This window comes from Aspergillus multicolor (assembly GCF_047715735.1).
Source record: "Aspergillus multicolor strain CBS 133.54 unplaced genomic scaffold BDW74scaffold_47, whole genome shotgun sequence".
Classification (NCBI taxonomy): Eukaryota; Fungi; Ascomycota; class Eurotiomycetes; order Eurotiales; family Aspergillaceae; genus Aspergillus; species Aspergillus multicolor.
In genome coordinates this window covers 65,319-83,505 of record NW_027395998.1, presented here as the reverse complement: position 1 = coordinate 83,505, position 18,187 = coordinate 65,319, and the positions used below count along the sequence as shown (strand labels likewise).

The window sequence follows — 18,187 nt, the reverse complement described above, 5'->3', positions numbered from 1 at the left end:
AACTTTGTCTAAATGTGCGGCTGCGTCTGGTATTGCTTTTATTAGCATGCCCTTGACCTCGCGGACGGCCTTGGATGCGTGGCGGGGGTTTATGGTTAGAGAGCTTATGCATAAACTATTAGTAATGTTATTGTCCGGTAGCTAGGTGTAGGCGTGAATGCTGCTAAAGAGGATAATGGCCAGCGAGCTGGGAGTAAGCGTAGTGACCGTGCAGAGGAGGACTTGTCCGGGAGGCGGGTGGAAGGTGCCGTCATGCTCTAGCGCGAATCTATGGATTATGATGACCGTGGGCTTGTCGACGTCGTGTGCTAACACGGCAAAGCTGTTCTTTGCCGCGGAGGTGACCAGGTAGGCGTGCGTGTACGCTCCAGCTTCCTGTTTCCTTCCCCGAAGACGGACCTAGAGAGTCTGGCGACGACGCCCTGTCTCGCCGTGGACTTCTGTAGATGGGCATGACTCATGACCGCGATGTTGAATCAAGAGTGGGCAAATCTGCTGTCAGCCTCCCGTTGTCCACGCCCCGCCATCTCAGGACCTCCCTAGGAATGTACCCTGCGAACTGGCTGGCCTCTGCAACTCTAGCGTGTCGCTGGCGTTGTCCCAATGGCATTCAACAGACAGACTCAAATACCAAGGCATTGTTGCCGTAACCCCTACTGATATATACCGCTATAAGTAAGGGCCCTGAGTCTAAACCAATATATTGAGATCTATGCTTACTTGGTCGTGTGATATGTGAAGAGGGCCTGGCTTGTAATGCCCGCTAAAATCCGCCGTTCCTTAACCCCTACCACAATGCCCTTCCTATCTTGACTCCTCTTAACAGTCCTTTATCCGCCATTACCTTAACCAGGTTTTATAATACAAGGTTATAGTTTAGTACGCAAGTAAGTTAATAATAATAGGGAGCTTCTTTTGCATGTTAGTAATATTATTTATATAAAATATTTTATTAATAGGTAATATAATAGTTCCAAGGCGAAGCCCAGAAAGCTATTGAGCCCGCCACGCCGGACGGTGGCGTAGAAGTAGTGGAAAGGGTCAACGGTGGTGGACTCCACCGGGTCTGGCCAGTGGAGGATGTCCGTACGTTGGAGGTGGAAGTAACCGTCGGGGCCTGTGGCGAATACATTGGTTTGCATCTGCACAAGATTGAAAGTAGTATGGCTTATTGCGGCGAATGACCCTGGTATGCTAGAGGTCACAATGTACGCTGGCCTGTCGCTACCTCGGTTCCAGGTCTTGTCCACTTCTATGTCTACCTGTATGTCCCGTTTGGCCGTCGAACACCAGGCTGCCCGTGCTCGGTGGATAGTAGGGATAACGTGATGGCCCTGTGGAGCGTTTGAAACCGATTGCGATGAGCGCTTCTCGCCCTCCGATATCGACCACGGCTCTGTAATCTCGAAACCAAGCATCATGCGGCAGCAACCAAAGTTAGACGTGCTCACCAAGCAAATGGCGGGTATGGTCTATCCGCACTCTGTATATGATGTTTCCAGATTGAATAACGAGGGGACATCAGATACTCGTCGTACACCTGTCCCACCTTGTGGATATCGACGTAGTAATGTTGTAAGGGGAGCTGTTTTGCGATATAATACCATAGCGACGAAGTTACTACGTCGATAGGAGGAGGGTATAATCTAGGCTGAATATGTATATAGCGCAATGTGAATGAAACGGGTATAGTACAACTGAAATCATCACAGAAAGAGTCTACTAATATGGTACTATCTTAGCAATCCACAAAGGACCCAGACGACGCCCGCTGTTGCCGCACAGAAGCCGCCACGATCCTCGCCCTCTAAATCCCAGTATACTCCTTGATCCTGCTCATGCATGCGATGACCTATTGCCGCAGGTCGCCGCTCGCAGTTGCAGGGCCGGTACCTGCCGTGCCGGCAATATACAGCGGTCACAGTAAGTGCAAGGCACACCCGGCTTTTATTTTTGCATTCGCATCTCCTGCTTTCAATGCCGCGCCCACTGCAATTGGCTGACCTGTGCCGCGCAACCGCAGGATGTATGGCACGGTGCAGCATATCTCGCTTCTACATTGATCGATTGTCGCCGTAGAAGTTTCAAAAGTTGCTTTGAGTGACCATGGAACCGGCTTTGAGGCCGATGTCGAAAGGGGAAACGGTGCGTCCAGGCCTGGGTGAAGCTGGGGGGTTCTTGATATGGACTCCACGAGAGTCTGCCAAAGGATAATGCGCACACAGCGCATCAGGTTCCAGGTGTGGGCGACGTCGACGGTGGGATAGTTAACGTGACGTCTGCGGTATGGGCATGTTGATATAATGTTCGGGTTGCCTGGACCTTCAGGTGCGCTTGGGCTTGCCACCCTCACGGTTTGATATGCATACTCCAGTGGAAGCTTCTCGGACCAGTGCACGAGGTCATTGTCGACTGATAATAGTTTGGTGATGAGATCAGGTAACTTCTCGTTCGTAACTTCCTCGCTGACCGACGCCAGAACGTCACAGGCTGTGACTAAAACATCAGCCAACTTAGAAGTGGGTTCTTCCTGCGCTGTTTCGTACTGCCGAGCTTCAATCATCATGCTAACAAGACTTGGTGAGGCGCGGGCTCGACGTTGCAGGCAGTTGATGAGGTACCATACGGGCTTATTAGTGATATGATTTACATTGGTGATTCGGCTCAGGAGCAAAATTAGCTGTGGTACTCACATTTTCAGTCCGCAGGTTGAGGAATATACACCGACCAATCCGGTTTTTGAGCTGGGGCTGCTCCGCGGAGCTGGATTAGTGCCACGGCGCCATCGACGTGTCTATTCCATGCGTTCAGATAAATGTCGTGAGGTGGGGTTACTGTCTGGCGGAGGAAATCGTTAGTATCTAGAGTGGGCATTTCCATTATTTGACGATAGCAGAAGGCATACCTCATACAAGGCCAGAAGCATAACGCTAACGAGCATCTGGTCCGGAACTGGTTCCGCATGGTCCGTCAGTGCGCCGCGGATATGCCGCATGGCACGAGAATACAACTGGCCCGCTGCCCAAAGTGCAGAATAGTCTGATTATACTGCGGGACAGGAAGAGGAAAGGCCCATGGGCCGCTGCATCTGCATGACCCCATCTGCTCGAGCTGGTTTCCCTTTCAAGTATCGCAGGGCAGGCTAACAGACTGTTTAAATGATCTCTGATGCTTCTACACCTGTCCATTGCGTTCATGCAGCATCGTCGTCTCTCATCCGTTTCACCACCTACCTACCCAACTCCAATCCACTTCAACCTAACATCATGTCCCAACCCGTTGCCTTCGTGACTGGAGCAACAGGCCACCAAGGCGGCGCCACCGCACGCGAAATCCTAAACGCAGGGGTGAAAGTGCACGCCCTAGTCCAGGATCCAGCCTCAAAGTCGGCAACCGAGCTGCCAGACCTAGGAGCCCACCTAACCGCCGGAAACTTCGATAATCCATCCTCACTAAACGCAGCCCTAGCCGGCACAACAGCCGTCTTCCTCAACGTCTCGCCCGTTTTCCCAAACACAGAAACCGAAGTCGTCCACGCACGAAACATCATCGACGCCGCAATCGCATCACGCACCGTCACATGCATCATATATTCCAGCGTAAGCATGACCGGCCGCCACGAGTCATTCCCGAACTGGGGCCCCGACTATCCATCAGCATGGTACTGGACGAACAAAGCGCGTATCGAGGAGATACTGCGATGACGATCGTTGACGTAGGCGACGTGGGGAAATTCGCGGCTGCGGCGATCCTGGACCCCGTTACATTCCACACGCACGAGATCGAGTTGGGTGTTGAGGCGCTTACGCCTGCTGAGATTGTGCGGGCGCTGAGTCGGGTGTCCGGGAGGGAGATCGGTTTGGAGTTTTATAGTGACGACGAGGTCCAGGAGCTTGCGGCCAGGAATCCGGTTGTAAGGAGCCAGGTGTGGGCCAATGAGGTTGGGTACTGGGTTGACTTTAAGAGGCTTGAGAAGTATGGGATTCACTTAACGCGATTTGGGGAGTATTTTGAGAGGCATGTGGAGGAGGTAAGAGGGACATTTAGTTGAATCAATCATGCCCATACCTATAGCCCGCATCTGCACATTTCCTTGCACCACGCTTTACCAAGGGCCCTGGAAAGTAGCAATGTTGTAGCTTCAACACAATATATCTTGAGCCTTGCAGTTTCGCGGATGAGTTTGTTTCTCCCAGGAGGCACATGCAGTTTATGGAATACATGCACAAATGCCGTTCAATCACGGCGTGCAAGTACAGGAAGCGAGAGTTGCGGTTACCTTAGAGGGATAGTAATCAACTGACTGAAGAGGGCTGTTGGTGATGATATACCTATAGCCAATACTTTTCCTAAGAACAAGTACCTAGGCACATGAGCACTAGGCCCGCGGGCGCCTATTACAGCACCCCAGCCTGTTCTCAGTCCTCCAGCTCCCTCACGCATCAAAAGCGAAACACATAAGGAAACGTTCAGGGCTGCCTTTAGATAAATAGGGTGGGTAGAGACGGTACAGGTACTATGTCCTGGACTTTGGCTCGCGACATGGGAAGGGGGACAAGGGTACCGGTAAGGAGGTTTAAAAAGGTCAGATTAATGGGAATTTGTTGTTATTATGGGAATTGCCACGGCATCATAGGATGTGTCCACCTTTATTGTTTTGTTTTATTCTACCAGTAGTTATGGACGCTCTATTTAGTACTGACGACGGGAATATGTCCGCTTGGAAGCCATATCTACTAAATCAACAATGATATGATTGTTTCCTATACCGTCCATGGATCAATTCACCGTAAGAGCAGCCTTATTTAGCTTGTTTATATGCCATTGCCCCCGAAGCCTAAAGGTTTTGATCATTTTGACTATTTACATAACCCGACACTCTAGTCTTGTTAGAACAAACACTCTGAAGCGAACCCCCACAACCACACGGTAGAGAATCAATTTGATAAGATAGCACCGCCATGTGGCAGTACGTAATGGTAGATAAGGACCCGACGTTGTGGGCATGTGGAGCTCGGTTGGAGTAGATATGGTAGATAATCGGGGAGGACATTCTGACCCGGCCGGTTGGAAGATACATAACTACCAGGGATTACCCCTAACATTGGCTCATTGCGCACACACTAGGTTTTCACCAACATGCCTTCTGCGAGAGCAATATCTGTAGCGTCAGTGGCGTTGTCTCTCGCCTGGACTGTTGCCTCGGTGTCAGTGGGTCTGACAAGCCCTGACACGGGCAACCAGTTCATAGCAGACTTTGCTGGATGGACAACAACCTTGAACCTGGTTCGGGGCAGTGACCGAGTCGACGCAGGATTCATCCCGCTGACAGTGTTCAACTCGGACGGTCGGTCTGAAAGGGTCACCTGCGCAGAGGTTAAAGACCAGGTGCAGCGTTATAAGGAGGATGATGATGTCTTTGAGGAGTACTTCTTGCAAGGTAGACAGGTGTCGCTTCTCGTTGAGATCACATGCTAATGCTCTTCCATCAGCTGCCTATATCCACTGACTCAAGAACCAGACGCTCGAAACTGGCCTTCTGGGTTGTTTGAGCGAGGCGTTTGGGCCCAGGACCATATATTCCAACAGCATTATTAGAGATGCGGTGACGGTCAGACCAAGGGATCTTATTCCGAACGGACCGTATCTGGCTCAGGTATCCTCCATCGACGCCGTCTTAGCACCCGTATACCGCGTGCACTACGACGAAAACATGGCATTCATGAACGGCCTCCTTCCCGACGGCGACGGATTCAAGTACGCGACAACGAATACACTAAGCGACTCTACCCTTGGCATTCCAGTACCTTCAAAGCTATACAGCAAGAACAGTACCAAGCCACTATCCGGACTCCGCGTCGCAGTGAAAGACATCATCGACCTAAAGGGCGTCAAGACCTCGAACGGCAACCGGGCATGGTTCAAACTATATGATGCCGTCAACGAGACGGCTCCCGCCATACAGCGCCTTATTGACCTCGGGGCCAATATCCTTGGGAAGGTTAAGACGGCGCAGTTTGCGAACTCGGATCGTCCGACGGCAGATTGGGTGGATTATCAGTAAGCCTCCGACACTAACCATCGTCCATCCATTCGCATTCCTCAATTGACATTACATTTAGTAACGCATTCAACCCCCGAGGCGATGGCTACCAAGACCCCGGCGTCTCGTCTGCAGGTTCAGGCGCGGCAACAGCATCGTACGACTGGGTCGACGTCGCCATTGGAACCGACACCGGTGGTAGCATCCGTATTCCAGCCGGGAAGAACGGCGTGTACGGACTCAGGCCATCTTTCGGAGCTCTGCTGAACGAAGGAGTCATGGAAGAAGGCGAGTATTTTGACGCTGTTGGCTTCTATGCCCGCTCGCCAGATATGCTGCAGGAATTCGGAAAGACGTGGTTGGGTGCGAGTCAGCAATTAACAACAAAATACCATGCATTCCCTCGCAAAGTCATCGTTCCGACGAACCTTTGGCCTGTATCCAATAATGCAAGTCAAGCCGTATTTGACGAGTGGATTAATGAGCTATCCAGCTTCCTCAACGCTACGGTCGAACGAAAGTCCATCGACGAGTACTGGAACGCCACCGCGCATATCGATAAACCAGACACCGATTTCTGGGAGTACATGCAGATGGTTGGTTTCAATCTGATTTGGAAAAACCAGCTTGAGAAAGTCATTGAGCCATTTGAGGCGGACTACGCTGCTGCTTTTGATGGTCGCTCGCCGTTCATCAATCCGTTCCCTGCGGCAAGATATGCCTCTGCTGCTAATATTACTGATGAGGACGTTGACGAGGCCTACGAGAGATTTGCATACTTCCGTGAGTGGTTTGGAAAGAATGTCGTTAAATCGGATGCCAACTCTTGCTCGGAAAGTGTCTTTGCTATTCCCATGGCTACAGGGGATGTCGTAAGTGCTACTAAGCCCGGCTTCTTTAAACCCCCAAATTGCTAAATATGCCCCTAGTCTTACCGGAACAATGTTTACTCGCCACCCAATGTCAGTTCCTGGGCGACCTTCACACCGTACTACTTCAGCGTCCAGTCACAGGGTCCTGAGGTGACACTGCCCATTGGCGAGGTCTCGTATATGAGCAACATCACTAACGTGGAGGAGAAGCTTCCGGTTGCTATTGACCTGCTCGCCCATCGTAACTGCGACCTTATGCTCCTGGATTTGATAAACGCTCTGGCGGACGAAGGCTTACTAAGAGAGGTCAAGACCGGGAGGACATTGTGGTAGCACTTGTAAGAAGACATGGGGTTGGCCGGGTACATTCACTCTAGGTACAATTAGAAGGATAGCCCGATGCCGGATGCGTGAGATGGAGTTGCGTACAGACGATGTACGCTGGGATTCATGAACATTATGCAGTAGGATGGTACCTTGTGCAGCATGTGCGCCATGAACCCTTTTGGGATTACAATTTCTATTTTCTGTCGAATCATGTCATATATATTGTAAGACAGGTATGCGGTGACCCACTTAGATTCTCGGCGATTCAACAAGTCCCATCATGCTCATTTCTCCTTCAAATACACAATATATACCGCCTGAATAACAAGCAACGCTTCGACCCCGTACATAATATTGCTGGCCTTGCGCTCACAGGTCTGTGCCACGGCGGCGTCTGAAAGGAGCATGCATACTTTGTAGGAGAGATACCAGAAGGCAAAGATGCTGAGGATGGTCCTGTGGTAGGATATGTTAGTGGGGGTGGATCAGGAATGGGGCGGACGACGTACAGAATAGGATGACGCGAGGTAGGCGCGTAGATGTACTGGACGTAGAGGTTGTTAGGGTATCGGGCGATCAGTCCGGAGTTGTGGCTGTTGTTGTTCGGTGGTCTCTCTGCACCACCATCCGAGGACCTTTTCTTCGTGTTGGGTGTAGGTGTAGGAGTCATTGCGATGGGGATGCCTGGTAGACTGGCGCCGTCTACCGTACTGCTGGAAGAAAAAAAGGAAAGGAAGGCTGAAGAGGGATAGATGACCAGCCTGGGAGTTCCGTACTGATAGCGATGGGGACACGGGTGTCGCCGTGGCTCTCTTGAGAAACAACCTTGGTAGAAAGATTGACGTGGAGAGAGTTTAGGCTGCACAATTTACCCTCCTCCCTAATCAACCCAGCCATGGAACCCTCCTGCGAGTCCTGCCTAGTTTGTGCTAGCAAGGAACGCGGTTTGAGCCGCCGATATCCACCTCTCAATCTCCGATCTGCTCCGTGGGAGTTAGGGCTGCTCCTAGCCGACTCGCCTTCTAGGTAAGGCTGACGGGGAAGGCTCCAGCTTGGAATACCGTCCGATCATGGCTCGGACCGTGGAATAATGTCCGTATACCCCGATCACTTCAATATGCTGAGGGTTCTATTCAATATTACAACTGCTTGTAACGGGTCTGTGAGTATTCCCGACGAAACCCCAACGCCAAATTGGAGCCCCTGCATAACTCAGGTACCTCTGACCCTTTCAGCATCAACTCAGACAGAAACGACGCATCGATAGTACCATTAGCACAGATGACAGCCAGCCCTGTATCGCGTGATGAGGGTCCGGATTAGTCTTGGCATCTCCGACATGCTGCGCTTTCACAGATCCACAATGCTTCGGTTGCTTGACATCTACGCTATATCCACATCTCTTAGTGGCGACACCTTTGGAACCTTGACTCCACCGGTACCTTGCGGAAATTGCCTCATATTACTGCTCGCCGAACAGTATTATCCAGTTCGGGCGTGCGAGGCCAAGGGCTACCGGTATCCTTCCCTCCAGCTGGATATCAAGGACCATACCAAATCCAACTCTACCAATGCTACTTCGAAAGCCGCGGTTAGAGGCTTACTAGACGCTGCATTCAGAAGGTTTAATTGCATCTGTCGTGATAATATACCCAGTGACACATGTCTCAGTCCGGTGTCGCTTAGTACAGCTAGTTCAAAGCCTCCAATATGTCCATGTCCACGTTGGATAGCGCTTCATGCGGCTGTACGCCAAAGCAGCCTTAGTATTCCTTTACTAGCATCGAAAAGAGCAGGGCCACCGAGACTAAAAGTTGGGTCATCTTGTGGCTTCTCAACTGCGGAAAATACCTCAAAAAGCATCGTGAAATTGGTGAACTATCACCATAGGGTGAACTCGTCGGCCGGTATACAGGAGATACAGGCATCATCGGTCGCTAGATCCGAGTGGGCACGTCCCGGTCAATTTCCATTCTATCAGTTGATTTACGTAGTTCGTGGTACGTGATCGAAACTTACTATGATTTTCACCTTAAGGAATTGGTCGCTGCGCAGTCTTCCAGTCTCAGCTTCCTCTTAGACACACCATAAAAGCCGCTGTAATCCCCCCTGAAATGCTGTTCTTTCCCAAGCAAGCTCAAGAGTTTCGATCCCTCTTTCGTTCCTCACCATGAAGCTCTCTACCTCCCTGTGCGCCCTGCTTGCCAGCACTAGCTTGGTAGCAGCGGCCCCTGCTCCCTCTCCCAATGACCTTGGAGCCCATGTCCCAAGCCACGTGCTCGACATCCGCACCCTCAACGAAGCAGACGAAGCCCTCGCCCTCCTCGAGAAACGCAGGATCCCCTCAACCTGCCGAACCCTAGGCCGACTCATCTGGCGCATCGGCACGAGCCAAGCAATGTAAGCACCTGGCCCTTTCTCGGCCTAAGTAAAGACATCTTCTGACTCTATACCCCGAACCAGCAACGTCGCCGTCAACGAGTTCGCCGACATGGCCATTGAAGCATGCGGCGACATCCAAAACGACAACTCGGCGACAAAGTGCGCCAAGTACGTACGCTTCGTCCGCCGCGGGCTGAACATCGTCTTCCTCGTCGCCCCTACGTATTCCAAGGGCTCGGTCGGCGAGACCCCAGGCAGTGCGGACGAGCAGAGCTCCTGGCAGCCTGGTACTGCACGCCGTGACCTCGCCGCGGCGTCTGGGAACGGGACTGCCGCCGTGACCACGGAGCTAACTCAGTCTATGGGCGCCGCCCTCCGCGAGTACGGCTTTGCGTTCGACGGCCTCGATACGGTGGATGTATCTGCGTCTCTCGCCAAACGGGACGGCGAGCCTCGTCTCGTCTCGCGGATCATCGCGCGCAACATGCGAGGCCTCGGAGAAGACACGGATGTGTACGACGTGGGCTTCAACGCCTACGACAACGGGGCCATGGATTTGGATCTGGCCGGTGACTTCAAGACGCTGTCGTCGGCCTCCGGTTCCGGCAGTGACGGCTTGCAAAAGCGCATGAACGGCGCGGGCTTCAAGATCTCCGTGACCACGCGCAAGAAGTCGCTCCTAACCAAGGCGCATATGAATGAGATGGCGAACAAGATTGCCAGCGACTGGGCTTATTCGACGTACCACTACCATGCTTCCGATTACATTGGCCTTGTTAAGACGGACCACACTGCGAACTTCTACTTCCGGATTATTCCAGAGACGAAGGGGTTTGGGCTGAACTATGAGGATGTGAATTTCTGTGGGGGGATGGCGAAGTACCTGTAGCGAGGTGGCTGGAAGACCGAGACATGCTACCTAGATGTGTAGCGGGGAGGGATACGATGCAGGGGCTGAATTGGAGACGATCTTTTGCTAGCTATGTACCATAGCGGGAGTATCCAAGATTAAAACTGTGGCAAATGGGTCTTGACTGTTGTGTGCGTAGATTGAACTGAACTCTGTAATCTTAAGACAAGGCTCGTCCTCATGAGGGTTGAAACCATTGTGACTTTGTACTGTAGCAAGGTGACTAGCTTGGATTTGTGAGAGGGCGATGGTTAAATACATGGTATATCTTCAGACTAGGGAATTGGGAACCTGGAACCGCTGCCTCTAGTGCTAGTATCGCTCGACTAAGACTCGAAGACAAACCGAAAAATGGCATTTGCTAGAGCCTCTAGACAGATCACTAAAGATACATGGAGAGCTATGCGCAGTGGCTCAATGCACCTGCGAATACGAAGGCTGTGGCAATCAGTCCTGGGGGGAATGCCTTGATTGGGTAACCCTAAGACAAGAACTCTGGTGAAGTTAGATGCATGCAGGGGGAGAGGTCATGGCTAGCTAGGACTGCGCCGAGATGAGGGATAACCCAGAGGCCGGGCGCTTCGCTACCTAGGCTTACATGCCTACAATAAGCCCCTATCCATGCATGACACGTCACAAAGCCGCCGTTAGCAGCGAACCAAACACCAACTGCAACAGGGATTCAATCTGCCTCGTGGCGGGGTATTCTAGCTACCCCTCTGCAAACTCTTCACGGGTGCATAGAACATGTGCCTGATGCGGCTACAGGAGCACTCCCGGGCCCCGTGGGTTTCCAAATCAAAGAAATTGCAGGAAGTCATAGTCACTATGAGGCAGTCTACAAGGTCTATTGAAGCGATTATCGCTGACCCGAAGGCAATCAAGGCCGAGAGCTTCAAACTGATAAAGACAGGCATAGGAACCTTCCTGTGGCGTATGCGCTAGTCGGGGTCTTGAAGCCCCATAGGAGACGATGGTGCAATCGACGATGACCAAGGTACGGCTTCCGCAACACGGCACTAATCAGGAAAATGGTGTGTGCTAACCGGCGCAGGCCTCGCTGACCGTCAGAATCAAGCTTGTACGGGACCTGAACTTGTTCGAGAGGTGGAATGAGCGCGTAAATGAAAGGAAGTTTTTAGACACTTGCAGAAAGCCGGAACTGCTTGGTACGTTAACCTTTGCAGGAGTCGCTACAACCGAGCCTGACAATAAACAGTCCGTTTCGTCCGTGTCATGGTGGCAAATCATATCATCGACCAAGTCTCGGCGACCACATTCAACATTTAAGCCGGCGAAATTCTCGCTCGCGCTGCCGAATCCCGGCATCGGAGAGTGGTTTATCATACTGTACAAAACCCTTGCCTCTTCCACTACAATTAGCTTCCCACTACGTTTTGAAATGCACGCCATGATGTCGTCCCGCCAAGCGTCCTCGTGGCGCCGTCATGCTCGCGTCAACGAACTGTGCCAACCCCGCATGTCAGGCCGACGGCATGTTCCAGGCAGTGAAGAGGTTCAAGGGGACGTTTTGGCAGTGGTACGAGTCGCAACCGGAACAGGCCGCGTCTCCAAACCGACTTATTGGCGGTGTTGCCGGTCAGATCGGGTGGCTTGATTTCGTGCCGTTGTCCGTCGCGGAAGAGATTGTGGGCGGTGCTGCGAAGAACAACGGCTCGTGACTTGTCGATGTCGGCTGTAGTCTCGGCCACGAGAAGAACGACTTTCTATCCAAATATCCTGCACATGGATCGCGCTGCTACATCCAAGACCCACCAAGCGTTGTCTCGAACTCGAAAGCCCCGGAGGCCGTTCATAACATGGCGCTGATTTCTTCACGCTACAGTTGGTCCATAGCGCAAGGGTGCACTACTCCATGCAAATTTGCATGATTGGTCTTCGTCAGCCGGCAAGAAAGATCTTGGCACGTCTGCATGGTGCGCTGAAGAAGGGATACAGTAGGCTCCTCGTGCATGACCATATTATCCTGGAGGAAAGCATGCATCCACAGGCGGCGGCATACGGTATCAACACTAAAATGTTCTGACTATGTGCAGCTTCCCCAATTTCTCCATCCCTGAGACACCGCGAAGACGAGAGCTTGCATCGCGTTTCCCTCCTGTGCCCTGTTGACATTGATTATGTCGAGTGGCCAGTGGGACGGAAGTTACATCCGAGAAATGTGACCCGGGCAAGTTTCAGTGCTGTTGTAGAGGCCAATCGGCGCGATCAGCTTGGAAGGAGGTCTACGGAGTCCGAAAACCGGGGCACATACCCCGCGGCCAGCCACTTCGGCACCTCAACGCTCCGAGCCGGTGCAGGCGGCATCGAAGGCTCCAAGAGCCGAACTATATACTTCAAGCTGAGAAGCAGACACGAAAAGGAGGTTCGTGGAAAAGGACAAAGCAACGTGCGCGCGAGGTTTTGGAAATGGGATGACTTGGGAGTAAGGATTCGGAGCGGCGCTACCAGACCGTTTATCTCATCGCACGGGGCAAGTCTCACCTCACCGTCTTGAGGACAGAGTAGAAATTCCAACCGCCCTTCAAGTGCCAGCCATCGCGAGGATGTCAAAGGGTCTAATGAAGGCGGGCAGAGCCCGATGTCAGCTCAGGGATAAGAGACAATATGCGCATAAGCAGTAGCATGCAGGAGTGGTTGGTAATCGGCTGTAACACAGTTAATCGCAGGCTGATGTGAGCAGGATAGCTTTCCAGCGAAACATGTGAACACTCTGAAAGACACGAGCATTACCCCAGAAGAGCCTAACACATGTCCCTTGACCAATCGTACCCTCGAGCCTCGAGGATAAGCAGTAGGCGGAATTGATCAGGCAGTGAGGCAGGAGATGGTGTCACAGTTTCGCTTTGTTCGTGAGGTGGTACGCCGATTTTCGGTACCACTGTGCCCTGCATGACCCCTCCTCAATTCACCAACAGAATCAATTTCCAGGGCACCTCGATGTACGGCAACCGAGACATGCTGCCCTGGTAGATAAATGGCGCTGCGTTGATTCACTGCAAGGGCCTCTCAATGCAAGGCTCGTTTTCTGAGCTACGCCGTACCTGGCACAGATGGCATCGATCGCAGGCGAGCCTGAGGTCCGTGTGACACAAGCGACCGCCTCAATCCATGTCAGAGGTGCGGTGAGGCCAACGAACAACCTGCAGAGGTTGTGCTGGTTGTACGTACTATAAATGTCGCTGATCGCCCGAGGGGCTGTTATGGTACTGGAAAACACACATCCAATGGCCGCCATGGACACCATGGCTGAATGGGGTGCTCTCACAACGATCGTCGTCGCCTGGAGCGTATATTATGTCGTGCGCATGCTATACAATGTCTCGCCTCTGCACCCCTTGAGTCACATCCCAGGGCCTAAACTAGCCGCCGCAACTTGGGCCTATGAAATATGGTTCGACTTGTTCCTGGGGGGCAGGTACACTCATAGAATAAAGCGGATGCATGAGGAATACGGTACGCGTCCTCTCCATTCAGTCCTGGCTTATCCTGATATCATTGCGCCGGCAGGCCCAGTAGTCCGAATCAACCCAGAAGAATTGCACTTCATTGACATTGCATTTGTCGATGAGATCTACGCCGGTCCAGGCCGCAAGCGTGACAAACAGCCGCATTATCTCAATTTCTTCTCTGGCTCAGTGGCAACCTCAACAATCGCAACGAGCGGCCATGACTTGCACCGTATTCGTCGGGCCGCACTCAATAGGTATTTCTCACGGGCGCAGATATCGAACCTGGAGTCAGGCATCAAGGATCTCGTTGATGGGCTATGCGACAAGATGATTCGGCTCGGTGAGTTCGCCGATTCCAGCAAAAACAGCGAGTATTAACAGAGATAAAGGCACAAGAGACAACAAACCCTTCGACCTCAAGACGGCGTACAGCTGCTTTACCGCCGACGTGATTTCAAAGTACTGCTTCGGAGAGACTTTTGGTTTTGTTGGCCAACCGGAATGGGAGCCGAACTTCAGGAAAGCGCTCCTTGGAGGCCAGGGACCAGTGCATCTTTTCCGGGCATTCCCCTTCTTCCGGGGCATGACCAATGTCGCCGAGCTGTTTCCTAAATGGGCAAGTCCGGACCTCAGAGAAATGCTGACCGAGGCCAACGAGCGAATGCCAGCCCGGATTCGACGGGCTCGAGAAGAATACAATACCCATGCGGCAAATGCCAAGCCGAGCATATTTGGTGCGATTCTGGCTTCAAACTTGCCGGAGGTTGAGAAGACAGATTGGCGATTGGGAGGCGAGGGATTTAACGTGATCGCAGCAGGTACGGACACAACATCTGTACGTCAACCCGAAAGCTTTTGCTAGAGTTTGATACTGACCCTCGCAGTGGGCCCTGAGCGTCACCACCTTCTACCTGCTAAGCCAACAACAAACGCTTTACCGTCTGCGGAGAGAGCTTGAAGATGCGGACGCCCTCAACCTCTCGTGGATTGGGCTGGAAAAACTGCCCTATCTAAATGCCGTTGTGTTGGAGGGCTTGCGCCTCTCATACGGTCTAGGACAGCGACTCGCTCGCAGTGCTCCCGCAGAGACCTTGTTGTATCGAGGAGAGTACAAAGGCCGTAAGGTCGAGTACGTTATACCGCGCGACACGCCGTGTGGAATGTCGAATGCGATCAACCATCATGATGAAGATGCGTTTCCCGACTCGTATGCATTCAGCCCGGAGCGATGGCTTGGTGTCGACGAGGCCCAGCGCCGCCGAATGGATGCATGCTTGACAGCGTTCTCCAAGGGAAGTAGGCAGTGCCTAGGTATCAAGTATATATATATCCTCTCGGTTCGAGGCGGCCGTTTTTCGAAGATTCCGGCTAACGAGTGCATAGTCTAGCATACTGCAATCTGTATCGGGCCCTTGCTGCGCTAACGTTGCGGGTCTTCCCACGCATGAAGCTGTATGAGACAACCATTGCTGATGTTCGATATGACTCGGATTTGTTCTTGCCCATGGTACAAAAAGGGTCGCAAGGTGTCAGAGCGACTATATCGTAGCGTTGCTCTTGTTCCCGATCCCACTAGAGCGCAAGCAAAGGCGCCGCGCTGTATGCCAGATGACTTCACATCTTTGCTGGCATGTCTACTGTTCCAATCAATGTCAACTTCCTCTCCACGTCCACGATGTCTAGAAGGAATACATGAATGCATACCTGATTCTCATGGCGGCGTGTCCTTGCCAGTTCCGAGACCGGACTTTCAAACACTCGGTCAGCACTCTCAAGACCGATCGTCGCATGTACCTTGGCCAAGTGAGTACCCTGAGAACCGTAGTTTGCAGTATCCGTACTCCATCCGTCCGTTGAGGATATATAGATGATAGCCGTTCACGGACGTCTCGCAGCCCAAGCGGCGCGCAACGCGGCAACCGTACTCTCTGTTGGCCAAGCGTAGTCATACTCCAGCGTACGAAGCAGGTTGAGCAGCGCATCCTGTTCTCCGGGGTCCGTAAAGTACTCTCCGCAGACTGCAATTGCGACCATTGCTGTAATCATCGCAGATGCGCACCTCTTGTTCGAGAGCGCCAACCCACATACGCGACGAGTAAAATTCTGCAATTCGTCAGACAACGCTTGGTTCCGGGAGATCGTGCCAATTCCTAATCTCGAGATTCTGGTTGGATCGGACACGGCCAACAGGATCCGACCAAGTTCAACATGTTGCGCCGCCACGACTTGGCAGGCATTTGTATACCAGATTTCCGGGAAGAATCTTCCAGTGGCTGGGTCTCGTTCTCGATAGTAGATGGGTGATAATGGAGGCGGTCTTTGCTCGTGCAACTTTTGTGCGACAGCTTTGAGCATTGTCCAGCGCTGCAGCTTGTCTTGTGGCGCGGTAGAAGCGTTTCCTCCAAAACACAGATTAAGGAGGTCAGCAACCCAGACAAATATTCTGTTGGCATGTATGAAGCCGTTGTTGAGGTCGCATAAGTTGTAGTCGTTGCTTCGTGAGACTGGTAAGCGGAATGATCGCTGGTGGAGGAATGTGCTCCAGATTTCGAGACGGAGAGCAGCAAGGCAGGCTGAATGGCAAAGAGAGATCGATGGTGTTTGGTGCACACTACTGTCGCGTGGTGGAGCAACAATTGTTTGATACGCATAGAACGACTCATTCTTCTGAGTATTGACGATGAATTGTATGGCATTCAAATAGGCATCTGATGGCCCGGCAACAGGTGCTTGGTCAGGGATTAGTCTGGATTCCACAAAGCGTGCAAGGCCATACCGTCAATCAGTTCATAGAATCGCAGTATTGTCGCAGCTGCTAGAACATCCTCGTTGAACTCTTCCTTGGGGTCTTTCGATATCTGCAGTAAGTGACTGATACATATATCGTGGTAGCGAATGGCAGTCTCGGGAGTGACATTGGGCAACGGCAATCCGTCCACAGACACCGTACGCCCAGGTCCTTCTGGACAATGTGCGAGTCGAATAAGATGTCCAGCCGATGCAGTGTAGATAGCATACCGAAGCACGGGACACAAGACGGAGCGTTCCGGGACGACAATCGTGAAGTGGCGGTCCATGTCGCTCGTATCGAACTAGTTCCATCAGCCCAGCACACCTTCCCCGTACGAAGGTTATTACCAATGGCCCTAGGTTCTCGATGAAATGCCGCAGCAAGCAAGCCTCTTGAAAGTTGAGGTACGAGGAATCGGAATAGGTTTCTGACAAGCCGCGAAGGGGACCAGGCGGATAACGATAGCGCGAGGCAATACCGGGGTCTCCTTCGGCATACTTCCGAGTGACAGACACAGGCGGCTGCTCCTCCACGATTAGCCGGGAATCCGTGGTGGTTGACGGGCCCAGTCCGGTCGCCGAACCGTGGGCTTGCGTAGCAACAGAGCTTCTGGACGTCGCAGCGACACGCGGTCTCATTTCGACGAAAGTCAATCGCCCTAAGAACGGAATTAGCTCGTGGCTCACATAGACTTTCCATAAAAAATACACCTTTTTGGCGCCCAGTCACCCATTTCTGATCAGGGGCAAAGTCAAACGCCTGCTTAGGCCGGGGTGCCATTCGGAATCGGATTTTCGACCCCGCGGGGCGTTTTGACTTGCTCTCGGACATGGGGATCGGAGCATCACACCTCTGTGGTGAGCAAGTATCCGGCAGTGATGTATTCTGGCGATGGAATGGCTCAGGATATGGAGAGAGTGACGGTGGTGGGAGGGCGTAAACAGCTGAGGCGTAGATGAGGGGGAAACGCGCTCTGCGGGGAAGGTGCCTGGCAGACACCTGAGGCAGGAGCCAGGCATCAATAACTATCCAATATCCATATCCTCCGCCATCGGCCTTTGAATCCTCGTGTAAAAGGCTCCAATATAGAAAAAAAAAAGCATTTAAGAAGGTAAGAAGACGTCTTGAGTTGCGCCAACAATAGAGGGAGACTAGAATCACCGAAAGTAAAGACGAGCTCTCCTTGAAGAAACAAAACACAGCAAACACCTCAACGGCGTGGACCTCCCTTCGCCCTTTGACAGAAAAGCCCCCGCGGCATCCCTCTCCTCCTCCTCCCCTTCTTGTTTTCCTTGACTTGCCATTTTCATTTTTCCACCTCCCCAGCTCTCAGCCGATCCATATTCCAGAATCCTTCCACTCACAACCATCATCAACTCATCCACCATC

At 52.3% G+C, this 18,187-nt stretch overlaps 8 protein-coding genes across 8 annotated transcripts; 5 read left to right on the top strand and 3 right to left on the bottom strand.

Annotated features, from left to right (window-relative positions):
* Nucleotides 1–141: 141 nt before the first annotated feature.
* Nucleotides 142–2,995, bottom strand: BDW74DRAFT_183560 (uncharacterized protein; the record flags this gene model as incomplete). Its single annotated transcript, XM_073730546.1, has 4 exons — nucleotides 142–375; nucleotides 2,222–2,663; nucleotides 2,729–2,838; nucleotides 2,906–2,995. The coding sequence occupies 4 exons, from the start codon at nucleotides 2,993–2,995 to the stop codon at nucleotides 142–144; spliced, it is 876 nt and encodes a 291-aa protein (XP_073578331.1).
* A 271-nt stretch (nucleotides 2,996–3,266) lies between these two features.
* Nucleotides 3,267–4,051, top strand: BDW74DRAFT_188985 (uncharacterized protein; the record flags this gene model as incomplete). Its single annotated transcript, XM_073731860.1, has 2 exons — nucleotides 3,267–3,622; nucleotides 3,679–4,051. 2 exons carry the CDS (start codon nucleotides 3,267–3,269, stop codon nucleotides 4,049–4,051), a joined length of 729 nt encoding a protein of 242 aa, XP_073578330.1.
* A 1,088-nt stretch (nucleotides 4,052–5,139) lies between these two features.
* On the top strand, nucleotides 5,140–7,248 carry BDW74DRAFT_171404 (amidase signature domain-containing protein; the record flags this gene model as incomplete). The annotated part of the gene is made up of 4 exons (XM_073727302.1): nucleotides 5,140–5,440; nucleotides 5,601–6,060; nucleotides 6,123–6,915; nucleotides 6,973–7,248. 4 exons carry the CDS (start codon nucleotides 5,140–5,142, stop codon nucleotides 7,246–7,248), a joined length of 1,830 nt encoding a protein of 609 aa, XP_073578329.1.
* A 278-nt stretch (nucleotides 7,249–7,526) lies between these two features.
* Nucleotides 7,527–7,912, bottom strand: BDW74DRAFT_183558 (uncharacterized protein; the record flags this gene model as incomplete). The annotated part of the gene is made up of 2 exons (XM_073730545.1): nucleotides 7,527–7,698; nucleotides 7,752–7,912. 2 exons carry the CDS (start codon nucleotides 7,910–7,912, stop codon nucleotides 7,527–7,529), a joined length of 333 nt encoding a protein of 110 aa, XP_073578328.1.
* A 1,500-nt stretch (nucleotides 7,913–9,412) lies between these two features.
* Nucleotides 9,413–10,513, top strand: BDW74DRAFT_183557 (uncharacterized protein; the record flags this gene model as incomplete). The annotated part of the gene is made up of 2 exons (XM_073730544.1): nucleotides 9,413–9,642; nucleotides 9,706–10,513. 2 exons carry the CDS (start codon nucleotides 9,413–9,415, stop codon nucleotides 10,511–10,513), a joined length of 1,038 nt encoding a protein of 345 aa, XP_073578327.1.
* Nucleotides 10,514–11,522: 1,009 nt separating this feature from the next.
* Nucleotides 11,523–12,216, top strand: BDW74DRAFT_183556 (uncharacterized protein; the record flags this gene model as incomplete). The annotated part of the gene is made up of 4 exons (XM_073730543.1): nucleotides 11,523–11,531; nucleotides 11,589–11,703; nucleotides 11,754–11,773; nucleotides 12,022–12,216. The coding sequence occupies 4 exons, from the start codon at nucleotides 11,523–11,525 to the stop codon at nucleotides 12,214–12,216; spliced, it is 339 nt and encodes a 112-aa protein (XP_073578326.1).
* Nucleotides 12,217–13,800: 1,584 nt separating this feature from the next.
* On the top strand, nucleotides 13,801–15,556 carry BDW74DRAFT_188984 (cytochrome P450; the record flags this gene model as incomplete). Its single annotated transcript, XM_073731859.1, has 5 exons — nucleotides 13,801–14,011; nucleotides 14,066–14,347; nucleotides 14,406–14,842; nucleotides 14,892–15,325; nucleotides 15,391–15,556. 5 exons carry the CDS (start codon nucleotides 13,801–13,803, stop codon nucleotides 15,554–15,556), a joined length of 1,530 nt encoding a protein of 509 aa, XP_073578325.1.
* Nucleotides 15,557–15,885: 329 nt separating this feature from the next.
* BDW74DRAFT_188983 (uncharacterized protein) lies at nucleotides 15,886–17,629 on the bottom strand (the record flags this gene model as incomplete). Its single annotated transcript, XM_073731858.1, has 4 exons — nucleotides 15,886–16,736; nucleotides 16,784–17,099; nucleotides 17,146–17,456; nucleotides 17,509–17,629. 4 exons carry the CDS (start codon nucleotides 17,627–17,629, stop codon nucleotides 15,886–15,888), a joined length of 1,599 nt encoding a protein of 532 aa, XP_073578324.1.
* Nucleotides 17,630–18,187: the final 558 nt, after the last annotated feature.